The 12,858-nt window shown below is 42.2% G+C and overlaps 1 protein-coding gene across 3 annotated transcripts in view; it reads left to right on the plus strand.

The window, feature by feature from the left end:
* XPO5 (exportin 5) overlaps positions 1-12,858 on the plus strand; it is a 52,391-nt gene that overhangs the window by 24,949 nt on the left and 14,584 nt on the right. For all 3 annotated transcript variants that reach the window (XM_027600996.1, XM_027600997.1, XM_027600998.1), the window contains 4 exons: positions 328-417; positions 1,155-1,354; positions 1,951-2,050; positions 2,891-3,072. In XM_027600996.1, coding sequence (XP_027456797.1) covers positions 328-417; positions 1,155-1,354; positions 1,951-2,050; positions 2,891-3,072 — 572 coding nt within the window. The remainder of the gene's footprint in view (positions 1-327; positions 418-1,154; positions 1,355-1,950; positions 2,051-2,890; positions 3,073-12,858) is intronic.

Raw genomic sequence — 12,858 nt, forward strand, 5'->3', positions numbered from 1 at the left:
TAAGACCATTAAATCAACCAACAAATCCTAACTTCTGGAGAGCAAAAGTACAAATGCGTAACACCTAAGTCTAGATTTTTTTTTTATAGGTAGAAGGGGTTAGTAACAGCAGGAGATGGTCATATGTTACAGTGTTTTGTACCAGAGATATTCTAAGGCGAAAACAGTGAACATGTGGATTCATGGTGACTATAAATGTCACTCCATTAAACTCCCACATTGTGAAAATTGTGAATTTGCCTCTGAAGGAAGTATTTTATGTGTTCTATGCAGCATCTGTAAGTTTTATTAAAAGTGGCTCCAGGTTTGTTGACTATGTCTTCCCAGGCCCCCAGAACCCGGGCAGTGAGAAATGTGAGGAGACACGCCTGTTCGTCCATCATCAAGACTTGTCGTGACTACCCCCAGCTCGTACTGGTAAGCTGCTGGCCTCCAACCAAGTAGCCACTGAGACCTGTCGAGTTTAGTTACATTCCTCTGTAAATCCAGCCCTAATTATACCTCAAGTAAATAGAAAACTAGGAACTGTAGCTTTGCTTCAAATAAGCATTCTTGAGTTGGTGCCTTCTTCCTCTCCTACTTAGTAGTGGAATTAAAAATGCAAATATATTCCCTCAAAATGAGTAGTTCTTTTCCATGTAGATGGCCAAGTTTTTCCTGTCAGTGTACACATCTTTCCTATTTGATGTTTACTGCCAAATGGTGTGCCTAATCTTGAGAGAAGCCAGATGCAAATCCCAACCTTTTTTGGAGGGTTTCTATAGGAAATTTAGCACTATTCCAGATAGAAATTAGCCAAAAATTTCTTCTCTGAATACAGAGCAGTTACGTGTCTCCCTGACATATATAAACTAATCTTTGTCTGTGGATATACTATAAAATAGAAGTAGAAAAAAAGACCTATTGTTTTCACAGCTGTAGCATGGGAAAGTACAATTACCCAAACACCCGAGACAAGAACCACCTTCTGCCTAAATTGCCTTACTTGTTCAGGCAAAAGAACAATGTTATAACTAAATTACTTAAGTGACAGTCTTATAGGCCTGACCTTCCTAGGAATGCCTTGATTCTCTCTCCACCTTCCTTGAGTGACCCACCTCTCCTTAAAAATCAGACCTTCACCACCTTTGGGTTTTTTTCTTTGTAATCTGCAGCCCAATTTTGACATGCTTTATAACCATGTGAAGCAACTCCTCTCCAATGAGTTACTCTTGACACAAATGGAGAAGTGTGCCCTCATGGAAGCCCTGGTTCTCATTAGCAACCAATTCAAGAACTACGAGCGTCAGAAGGTGTTCCTAGAGGAGCTGATGGCACCAGTGGCCAGCATCTGGCTTTCTGAAGACATGCACAGGTTAGAGGAGAGCCTTTGCGCCAGACCCTCACTGCACCCGGGCACCCCTTCTGTATTTGAAGAGCTGTGCCCCGGGTGGCAGTGTAAGGATATCACAGTGTGATGGCCCCATCGGTGACATCTGAAGTTCTCCAAAAGCAGTCTTTTATTCTAATTGCTGAGACTATCATCTTGCGGTCCGAGGTGTAGGGAGAGGGAAGAAATGAGTAAAGATGGTCAGTATGGTTGGGAGGCCACAGAGTGCCTGCAGTGTCTGTATTGTAGCACCAGCCCACATAGAGACATGAGAACAGCCAGGAGGGGCCACACACTCACTGTGCCCATGTAGCATTCTCCAGCCTGCTCTCCAGTCCCTTTTGCTAATGACGTTTATATAGCATTCTCCAGCCTGCTCTCTAGTCCTTTTTGCTAATGACATTTCAGAAGTGGGAAGAGAAGTTTCAGCCTTCAAATGATAGCAGACAGTATGATTAAATTCCTCTCACCGTAACGAGTGCTCTTTGGGGCCAAATAACCATAGCTTATTAGCTTTTGTGGAAGAAACCGTCTGTGCTTCGAATCATGGTATGACTCGTCTTTCCCACTCCAACCTTCAGAGTGCTGTCAGATGTTGATGCTTTTATTGCCTATGTGGGTGCCGATCGGAAGAGCTGTGACCCAGGCCCGGAGGATCCCTGTGGTCTAAACCGCGCACGAGTGAGTAAGCCTCTCCTGGGAATGGGGCGCTGCAGTGGCCACAGGTAGGAGGAGGGTGTTACCATCGGTAGATCTCTTACAGCTTTACGTTTTTCCTGCGTGCGTGAGGAGTCTGGGAGTCTCCACTTCCCTAAGTCTCTCCTTTCTTTTCTTTAGTCTTGAGTTCTTGCGTTAGTTCCCACAGCAGAGCAGATGGTCTTTTCGAAGTCATTATTTTGGCTTTAAGGATCCCTAAATAGCTCTGAAGACTGAAGGTATAATGAGGAATTGGGTCAGCAGTGTGCGTCCTTCCTGCCACGGCTGTCTGGCATGTAGTGTCCTAAAGGTGGTCTAACTTGTAAACCTGAGATTCTTCAGTTCTGTGCTATTTAAATAAGTATTCTTCCTGGCTCCAGTATGGCAGAAGTCTTACTGATTAACCTGGCGGGGAGTAGGCTGGTTGAGAGTACCATGAGTGAGGATTAGGACAAGAAGTGTCAAGGCCCAAGCTGGAGGGTCCAAGGTCAGCCAAAAACAAGATGAAATGTTGGCGGTCTAAGCATTTGGTTGTGAAGCAGCATCCAGGCCACCTTTTCATTGGGATCCTTCAAGAGGGTCACTGCAGCCCTTGGAAGGACAGCCTCATGTAAAGGAAACTTCAAGAGCCTACCCCTGGTGCTGAAGATGGCAATGAAAGGACCCCTCTTAGACTGACCCTAAAAGAAGGAACAGGATGGGGCGGGGTCTTTTCCTTCTCTCTGGCCTGTGGTATCATATTTGCTGTAACCTTGCGTATGTGTAATAACACTTTTGATTTTTCTTCCTCTTTATGTTTACCTTTTATTCTACGTTTTTCTGTAGATGAGCTTTTGTGTATATAGCATTCTGGGTGTTGTGAAACGAACTTGCTGGCCTACTGACCTAGAAGAGGCCAAAGCTGGGGGATTCGTGGTGGGTTATACGCCCAGTGGAAATCCAATCTTCCGTAACCCCTGCACAGAACAGATCCTGAAACTTCTTGACAATTTGCTTGCTCTTATAAGGTGAGTCGGAATAATGGGTTTTCTGTTGTTTTATTTTTTTTACCTTAAGAATCTCAAAAGTGTAATCTGTTGTTATTTCTTCAGGTCATGGTGGTTAGTAAATGAGGGATTAGTGCTTGTTTCTTTCTCGACTGGGGTCCCTTTTTTTTTAGAAATAACAGTAGTTCTCACTCCCGTAAGTCTTGCGTTCCAAGTGAACACATGACGACTGATCCCCAGATGGCTTTTCTCATTTGGAGCCTCTTCTCTATGTTCCTCCCCTACTTCCTTATACGTTATCCCTACTTTTTACTTTAGGTTTTATTTGTCCAAACTTTTGCCACTAAAGGAGTTGTTCATTGGGAGCAGGACAGTTGCTTTCTTAGTGGTGCTTCTCTGATATTCAGATGAGCTCACCTGAATTTATCAATAACAACTCTACCTGCCAATGGACCAGACATACAGTGGCTCTGATCATGCCCAAGGAAGGCATGATACGTGTTCCACCTCTGTTTCCTAGGTCTTTAATTCTCAAAGCTGAGTCCTCAGACCAGCAGCAGCAGTCACCTAAGAGCTTGTTTGAAATGCAGAGTTGGAACCCCACCCCAGACATACTAGTTCAGAATCTGCATTTTTAACAAGATCTCCACGTGGTTTCTGCTTACATTAAAGGTTTAGAGTCACTGTTACAAATCACATGAACTAATGTATTCAAGTGGAAGTGGGCCAGGCCTACTCTTGTTCGTTACCTGAGGTGTTTGATGATTCAGGGACACACTACAGAGAAAAGTAGGCAGTGGCTAGAATTTAGTTCTTACTGGCCAAAGCAAGGTTTGATTCTTTTTTATTTCATTTATTTATTTTTTTAAAGATTTTATTCACTTATTTTGAGAGAGAGCGAGTGAGCAAGCAAGGGGAAGGGGCAGAAGGAGAGGGAGAAGCAGCCTCCCAGAGGAGCAGGGAGCCCAACTCGAGACTTCTTTCCGGGACCCTGGGATCATGACCTGGGCCGAAGGCAGACGCTTGACTGACTGAGCCACCCAGGCGCCCCTTGATTCTTTTTTAGCTCTCATAGTATTTCTGAGTTACAGGCTAGAGCTCTGTTCCAGTGGGTTTTGGCCTCTTACCCAGGGTGGAAGAGCAGCATCTCAACTGGGCAAACCAAATTACTCATGTCCCTGGGACGCTGTACTAGAAGCAGACTCCTTAGATCATCAGCTTAAGAATCCAAGGGTTTAAGTTAAGGTTGACCAAATTGGAGAGCTGGAGTGTCTGAAAGAGTGGTCACTGGGGATCTGTGGAAAAAGGCCTTATTTCGTTCTGATTTCAAAAGGAAGAAAGACAGGGGTGTCTGGGTGGCTCAGTCGTTAAGCGTCTGCCTTCGGCTCAGGTTGTGATCCCAGGGTCCTGGGATCGAGCCCCACATCGGGCTCCTTGCTCGGCAGGAAGCCTGCTTCTCCCTCTCCCACTCTCCCTGCTTGTGTTCCTTCTCTCACTGTGTCTCTCTCTGTCAAATGAATAAATAAAATCTTTAAAAAAAAAGAAGAAGAAGAAGAAAGACATTTCAATAAAGAAGCATGGTTTGCATATTGAGAGGGTAGTAAATATTTAGTCAAGGAAAGGTTTGCTTCCATATTGATGTTTTTAAAACCAGAAGGTTCTTCTGTAGCTTAGAAAAAAGTGTGTGATGGAGTCAGGTAGCAACATACTATCTTTTTAGGCTTGTGGTCAGAGTCCATGTGGTGGGAACCCAGACCTGGAAAGAAAGTTCATTCCTGGTTGGGCGAAACCACAAGAATGGTATGGTTGCCATCTTGTTACTTTTCTAAGAGTTCAGTGTTTTTGGAAAATCCTGAAGTCAATCAGAAGATATTTTGAAAAATGTTCACCAGTTATGGAGCAGTTTGATTCTTTATATAATGTACATCTGGAGCTATTAGAGTTTTGTCTTGTTTTTATAGTAACTTTCATCTTGAAGTATAATGTAAGGGCACAAATAGATCTAAGGAAAGGACAGGAATTATGAGTGCATGGAGCTGAATTTTCGCAAAGGAGACACATCCCTGCGATCAGCACCCAGATCAACAAACAACCTTAGCAAACACTTCTTTCAAGTCATTACCTGCCCCTTAGGGGTAACCACTGTTCTGACCTTTCCACATTTTGCCTGGTTTTCTGAGTTTTAATAAATGTAGTCAGAAGCATGTAGGCCTTCATGTCTGGCTTCTCTTGCTCAATAATAGGTTTGCGAGAGTCATCCGAGTTCTTGCGTGTCGTGGTTTGTTCATTCGCATTGCTGGCATGGTAGTCTGTTGTGTAATTACTCGGTCACTTACTTATTCATTTAGAACTGGTGGACTCCTCAATAGTTTCCAGCATTTTATTGTTACAGATAGTGCAGTCATGCTGCTGTTAGCATTCTTGTAAATGTCTTCTGGGGCATGCATAATTTCTGCTGGGTTGGAATAGAATCCTACATGTAAGGGTAGAATTCCTGGTTTATGAGGTACGCCTATTTTCCGTTTTACAGATAGAACTAAATAGTTTTCTAAATTGGTGTACTAATTTACATTCCCAGAAGTTGGGTATTGGAGCTGTGAGTTTTAACTCCTTGTCAAACAGTCTGATAACACAAGCCACATGTGTCTGGCTATCAAGCACTTGAAATGTGACTAGTTTGAAATGAGATAAGCTGTAAGTGTAAAATACACATTAGATTTCAAAAACTTAGTACACAGAAGGAATATAAAATACCTTGTTAATAATTTTTTATATTGATGTTGAAATTTTGGGGGTTTTTTTTGTTTGTTTTGCTGCATTGGGTTAAATAGAATTAATATGACCTTTTTTTTTTTTTTAAGCTTGGCTGGCTAAAAAATTTTATGTATTTATTTTTTAAAAGATTTTACTTATTTATTTGAGAGAGAGAGAGTGCGCGCAAACGCACGCATGTGCACTCACACAGGAGCAGGGGGAGGGGCAGAGAAGCAGGCTCCCCGCCGAGCAGGGAGCCCAACGTGGGGGCTCGATCCCAGGACCCTGGGATCATGACCTGAGCCGAAGGCAGACACTTAACCGACTGAGCCACCCAGGCGCTCTGGCTAGAAAATTTTAATTGGCTTATGTGGCTTATATTATATTTCTGTTGGATAATGTTCCTAGTGGGTCAGATGGAGGACAGATATGGGGAGCAGAACTTGGGTTCTCAAAAGGTGCATTGTCATTATTGTCTGTTTAGAAAGATAACAGCTTTTCTGTTAATTAGAAGTTTGTTACATTGTATATGTATGTCCTCCAATTTATTGAAATCTTATATGTGAACTCTTGTTTAACGTAGTGATTATACTCAGCTGTTATTGCTGAGAATATTTCACATAGGTACAGATCATACAAAACTTGAAACTTCTATTAGCTGGTTGTCTTTTTCTTTGCCGAGCAATAACTAGTTTTCTCTTAATGTAGAAGCACAGAACCCTGCCTTGCAAGTGTGTCAGGAAAAGTGATATTTTAGGAGCCTAAACATTGCTAGGAGTTGTGGATGTCCCTGCTACAAGCTCCTGACTGGAAATCAGAGATAGTGAAACAATATATACTCTGAATCCTCTTGCTGCTGCTTTTGAGTTAGAAATAGAGCCCTAGGGTACCACCATCTTCTTGAGCAGGAGGAGGGGAGACCATAAGGAATACAAGATTCTTTTGTAGTGTTAAGGATGTTTGATCAAGGATGTGTTAATAATACCTGTTTTTTAAATTTATTAAATTATATTTTGAGGTCACAATCACAATTAAAGGATAAAAAAACAGATAGCTTGTCTGCTCCCTGTCCAATTTAAGACTGAATTTCTTCTCAGTAAGAACTGATTTTATCAGAGATCACTTCATAGTATTAACCATCTTCCCAAACACCAAGAAAGACTTAAATTAGAAACTAAAAAGATGGCAGGGGCGCCTGGGTGGCGCAAGTGTGGATCAAGTCCCACATTGGGCTCCCTGCTCAGCGGGGAGTCTGATTCTCTCTCTGCCGTACCCCCTGCTTGTGCACGGGCGCTCGCTCTTTCTCTCTGTCAAAGAAAGAAACTAAAAATAGGTGGCAAATTGCAGTTTTTCAAAGTAAGTGGGTCCTTTTACCAAATCTTGGTCTCCACACAGCAGTGTAGGTAAAGGCTAAGGCAGAGTTTTGGATGGCCTCACAAAATAGTGAGCAAACTGAATCCAGCAGCATGATCAAGAGATTAAACACCATGACAAGTGGGATTTAGCCCAGGGATGTAAGAGTACTTCAGCATACGAAAGTAAAGTAGTGTAATACACCATATTAATAGAACAAAGGGGGCGCCTGGGTGGCTCAGTCGTTAAGTGTCTGCCTTCAGCTCAGGTCATGATCCCAGGGTCCTGGGATCAAGTCCCACATTGGGCTCCCTGCTCGGCAGGAAACCTGCTTCTCCCTCTCCCACTCCCCCTGCTTGTGTTCCCTCTCTCGCTCTCTCTGTCAAATAAATAAATAAAATCTTAAAAAAAAAAATAGAACAAAGGAAAAAGCCTACCTGATCATCTGAATTGACACAGAAAAGGCATTTGGCAAAAATCTAAATTTAACACCCTTTGATGATAAAAACACTCAGCAAACTACAAGTAGAAGGGAATTTGCTCAACATGAAAAATGATTCTTAGGAAAACTCCATAGCTTATATCCTACTCAGGGGTGAAAGATGGAGAGCTTTCCCCCTACCACCAGTAACATGACAAGGATGCCCAATTCCAGGGCGCCTGGGTGGCTCAGTTGTTAAGCGTCCGCCTTCAGCTCAGGTCATGATCCCAGGGTCCTGGGATTGACTCCCGCATCGGGCTCCCTGCTCGGCGGGAAGCCTGCTTCTCCCTCTCCCACTCCCCCTGCTTGTGTTCTCTCTCTCGCTATCTCTCTCTCTGTCAAATAAATAAATAAAATCTTGAAAAAAAACCCCAGGATGCCCAATTCCACTGCTATTCGACATTGTGTACTGCAAGTCCCAGAGGGATAATTAAGGCAAGAAAAAGAAATAAAGGCATCCAAATTGGAAAAGAGGTAAAACTATCTCCATTCACAAATGACGTAGAAAATACCCCAAACTCACAGAAAAAGATATTACTGATAATAAGCAAATTTAACAAAGTTACAGGATACAAGATCAACATACAAAAATCAGTTGTTTTTGTACATCAGCAATGAATAATACCAGAAGAAAATAATTCCATTTATAATAGCATCAAAAGAATAAAGTATATAGGAATAAATTTAAACAAGGAAAAGAAAGACTTATTATACACTGAGCACTACAAAACATTCCTGAAATTAAAAACAATCTAAATAAAGGGAAAAGCATCCCATATTCATGAATTAGAAAATTTAATTTTGTTGAGGTGGAAAACTACCCAAAGCAAACTACAGATTCAATGCAATCCCTACTAAAATTCCAATTTCTAATGGACTTTTTTGTAGAACTGGAAAAGTAGGGTCTTCAGATTAATAATGGAATTGTAAGGGGCCCCAGAAAGCTAAAACAACCTTGAAAAAGAACAAAGTTAGGGGACTCAAACTTCTCAATCTCAACTCACTACAAAGCTACAGATATCAAGTTAATTTGGTGCTGCCATAAGGATAGACATAGACAACCCAGTCAAAAGACTTGGATAGACATTTCTCCAAAGAAGATAGACAAATGACCAACAAGCCCATGAAAAGATGCTCATCATCATTAGACATTAGGGAAGTGCAAATAAAAACTAGATCACTTCACACCCAAAAGAATGGTTATAATAAATAGTAATAATAATTTTTTAAGAAACAAAATTCTGGGGCGCCTGGGTGGCTCAGTCAGTTAAGTGCCTACCTTTGGCTCAGGTCATGATCTCGGTCCTGGGATTGAGCCCAGTATTGGGCTCCCTGCTGAGCAGGGAGCCTGCTTCTCCCTCTCCCTCTGCCCCTCCCCCTACTCGTGTTCTCACTCGCTCTGCTCTCTCAAATAAATAATCTTTAAAAAAGAAACAAAATTATGGGGCACCTGGGTGGCTCAGTCAGTTAAGCGTCTGACTCTTGATTTCAGCTCAGGTCATGATCCCAGAGTCGTGAGAATGAGCCCTGTGTTGTGCTCCATGCTGGGTGTGAAGCCTGCTTAAGATTCCTTTTCCCTCTATGCCTCACCACGCCCTGCCCCCATCCCCCAAAAATTGTATAAGTTGGCAAGATGAGGAGAAACTGGAACCCTTGTACATTGCTGGTGGGGAACGTGAAATGGTTCAACTGCTATGGAAAAAAGAAAATGGTTAATTTTTCAGAAATTTAATTATAGAATTACCACATGACCTAGCATTTCCACTCTTGCACATATACCCAAAAGAACTGCCAATAGGTACACAAACAAATACTTGCCGACGAATGTTCTCCCAGCACTCTATCACAATAGCCAGTCGGTGGAAACTCAGATACTCAGCCCTAAGAAGGAATGAAGTATTGTTAACATGCTATAATGTAGAAGAACCTCAAAACCATTATGCTAAGTGAAAGATGCCAGACACAGAAGGCCACATATTGTATAATTCCATTTATATGGAATATCTAGAATAGATAAATCCATAGAGACAGTAAACTTGTGTTGCCAGAAGCTGGAGGAAGGGAGAAATGGAGATTAACTGCTGCTACTTAACTGTTCCTACTTAATGGCTATGGGGTGGGGGGATGGAGGATGTGACTTGCCGTTGGCCCTTGTCGTTCCCTGCTCAGAGACTTCCCTGAAGTTTCACATATTAAAAGTTGAGGGGCACCTGGGTGGCTCAAACAGTGAAGCATCTGCCTTCGGCTCAGGTCATGATCCCGGGGTCCTGGGATTGAGTCCGGAATTGGGCTCCCTGCTCGGCGGGGAGTCTGCTTCTCCCTCTCTGCCAGCTTACGTGCGAGCGTACTCTCACTTTCTCTCTCAAATAAATCAGTCTTTAAAAAAAAAAAAAAGAGCTAGTGCTTGGACAACATTGTGATATCTTAAATAGCACTGAATTATATATACTTTTTAAGATTTTATTTATTTGAGGTATTTTCTCAAATCTCAGTCATTTTCTAAGGCTGCTTTATTTTAATATCAAAACTAGACTTTGTGTTTCTTCAATAAACATCAGTTCTTACTAATGTACAGCATTCTGCTGAGAACCAAATGAAATCATTACTCTGAAAACCCTTTGTAAACCATAGGATAGTAGGTAAATCTTTGATGGCTTCATTAAATAGCCTTCAGGAGCATTGAGGAGAGAGCATTTAACTCTGATGGAGAAAATGGAGGGTCAGCTAACAATGGAGTTGAAGTCTGAAGGTTTATTAGTCAATTGAGGCAAAGAAGAGGAAAGGTGAGGGGAATAGCATGAGCAAAGGTAAGCAAGAGGATGGCACACTTAGAAACAAGGTGGGGGTTGATACACTCATATGCACACTAGGGTCATAGCCCTCTTCCTGTACCAAGGCAGGGGTAGAGAAGACTGTGTCCTTAGCTGTGACCTGTGGTCGTTACTTAATTTATCTGAGCTTCCTGAGCCTAGGTGTGGCCAGGAGTCACTAAGCCATGGGCATGAACACACACTAATAGCATTGTTGAAGTCCTGCTTAATGCAGTTGTGCCCCCAGGGTTGTGCTCATTTCCTAGAAGAGTTAACACAGAAGACTCTCCATTTTTTTTTTTTTAAGATTTTATTTTTAAGTAATCCCTACATCTGATATGGGGCTTGAACTTTTACAAGCCCGAGGTCAAGAGTGTCAGGCGCTACTGACTGAGCCAGCCAGGAGCCCCCAGAAAGGTCTCTATCTTAAAATCATTGGCAACTACGTGAGCTGCAACTACTCAAAGTAACAACCTTACTTCAGTTTCCTTTTTTCATCTGTTACATGGGGAGAATAAAACTCACCAACCCCAGAGGATTGTTGTGAATGAGACAAAACTTGGGGGGGGCCCTGCACAAGGCACTGGTTTGCATCTCGTCCTCACAGTAAAAGCTAGTTATCTGGTAACAGAATGTTCCAAAGTACTAGAATCCAGGTCAGGAAGCTTAACACAGCCTTTTGGAATCATGGAGAAGAGTGAATGAGAGAAGGTACAGTGTAATTTCAGGACTGTAGAAGGAAATAGGTTATGAATTCACATTATCCAGTGGGATACTGGTGAATAGTAGTTCAGAATATGGTTTGGAATAAGAACATGCCTCATCTGATTCCCGAAGATGGTACATAGCCCTCCAGTTAAGAGTCTGGCCAGCTAAAAACAAAAAAAAAACCTAGTCCTAAAATATGCTACTAATCAAAAAGGAATTTACTTTGATTCTTTGAAAAACTTAAACAGATGAATGGCAAAATACGTTTGCTTAGTTGTCAATAAGACAAGGAGTTCATACCGTATTCCACAGAGGAGGCAAAACTAGACATTGACAGTGCCAAAGAGGACAAGTTAGGCATAAAAGCACTTGTAAACACAGATGTAGAAATTACAAATAAGAAATTACTAATCCGGGGGTGCCTGGGTGGCTCAGTTGGTCAAGTGGCTGCTTTCGGCTCAGGTCATGATCCCGGGTTCCTGGGATTGAGTCCTGCATCAGGCTTCTTGCTCAATGGGGAGCCTGCTTCTCCCTCTGCGTGCTGCGCCCCCTTGCGCATGCGTGCTTGCTCTTGCTCTGTCTCTCTCTCTCTCTCTCTCTCTCTGACAAATAAATCTTTGGGAAAAAGAAAAAAACTACCGATCCATTGTTAGATCTTAAAATAGTAACTAATTTCTTAACATCATCAAATGTCCCATCAGTGTGCAAATAGTCCCCAAAATATTTTAGGTGTTTTTTTGTTTGTTTGTTTGACTCAGGATCCAAACTAGGTCTGTTCGTAGTGTTTGAGATGTCTTTGATGTCTAAATTTGTTATTTGCCCTGTCTTTTCAGTTTATTTGGTGAAAAAACTAGCTTTGTACTTGTACGGTTTCCCCTAGTTTGGATTTTGCTGACTGCATCTCTTAGTCAGCTTTACTTTATATTTCTTATAAATAATTAGATCTAGAGCAGGGGTTGGCAAACCACAGCCCAAGGGCCAAGTACGGGTCTCTGCATATTTTATAAATAAAGTTTTATTGGAGCACGCCATGCCCATTCATTCACTTATTGCCTATGGCTGCTATTGTGCTTCAGCAGCAGAGTGGCATATTCAGGAGAGAAAGCATATGGCTGGTTAAGTCTACAATATATTCTATCTGACTCCTGGTCTATAAAATTAATCTGATACTAGTCGTTTTTGAGTAGAAATCTTTCTTAGGTGATGATGGGTTCAGTGCAATGGTAAAAGTGTCTTAGAGTGTGTGTGACAGACTGATTTATGACAAAAGTAATGACCGAAGTAATGTAAGTCAGTGAAAAAGAAGCCTAAATTATTTAACGCATCATGCAGGGACAGTTGGCTTTCTCGGATGGAGTTGGGGGGGAGTGGATTCCTACCTGTCATCATACAGAAAAAGAACTTTAAATAGATTAATACACTAAAGACTCCTAGACTGTATTTATGGTATCAGGATAGTGAATGAGGGGCGCCTGGGTGGCTCAGTCGTTAAGCATCTGCCTTCGGCTCAGGTCATGATCCCAGGGTCCTGGGATCGAGTCCCACATCGGGCTCCCTGCTCCGCGGGAGGCCTGCTTCTCCCTCTCCCACTCGCCCTGCTTGTGTTCCTGCTCTCGCTGTCTCTCTCTCTGTCAAATAAATAAATAAAATCTTTTAAAAAAAGAAATGGATAGTCAATGAGTTCTTAAGACACAAGAAGAA

This window comes from Zalophus californianus, chromosome 7 (genome assembly GCF_009762305.2).
Source record: "Zalophus californianus isolate mZalCal1 chromosome 7, mZalCal1.pri.v2, whole genome shotgun sequence".
NCBI classification, from domain to species: Eukaryota; Metazoa; Chordata; class Mammalia; order Carnivora; family Otariidae; genus Zalophus; species Zalophus californianus.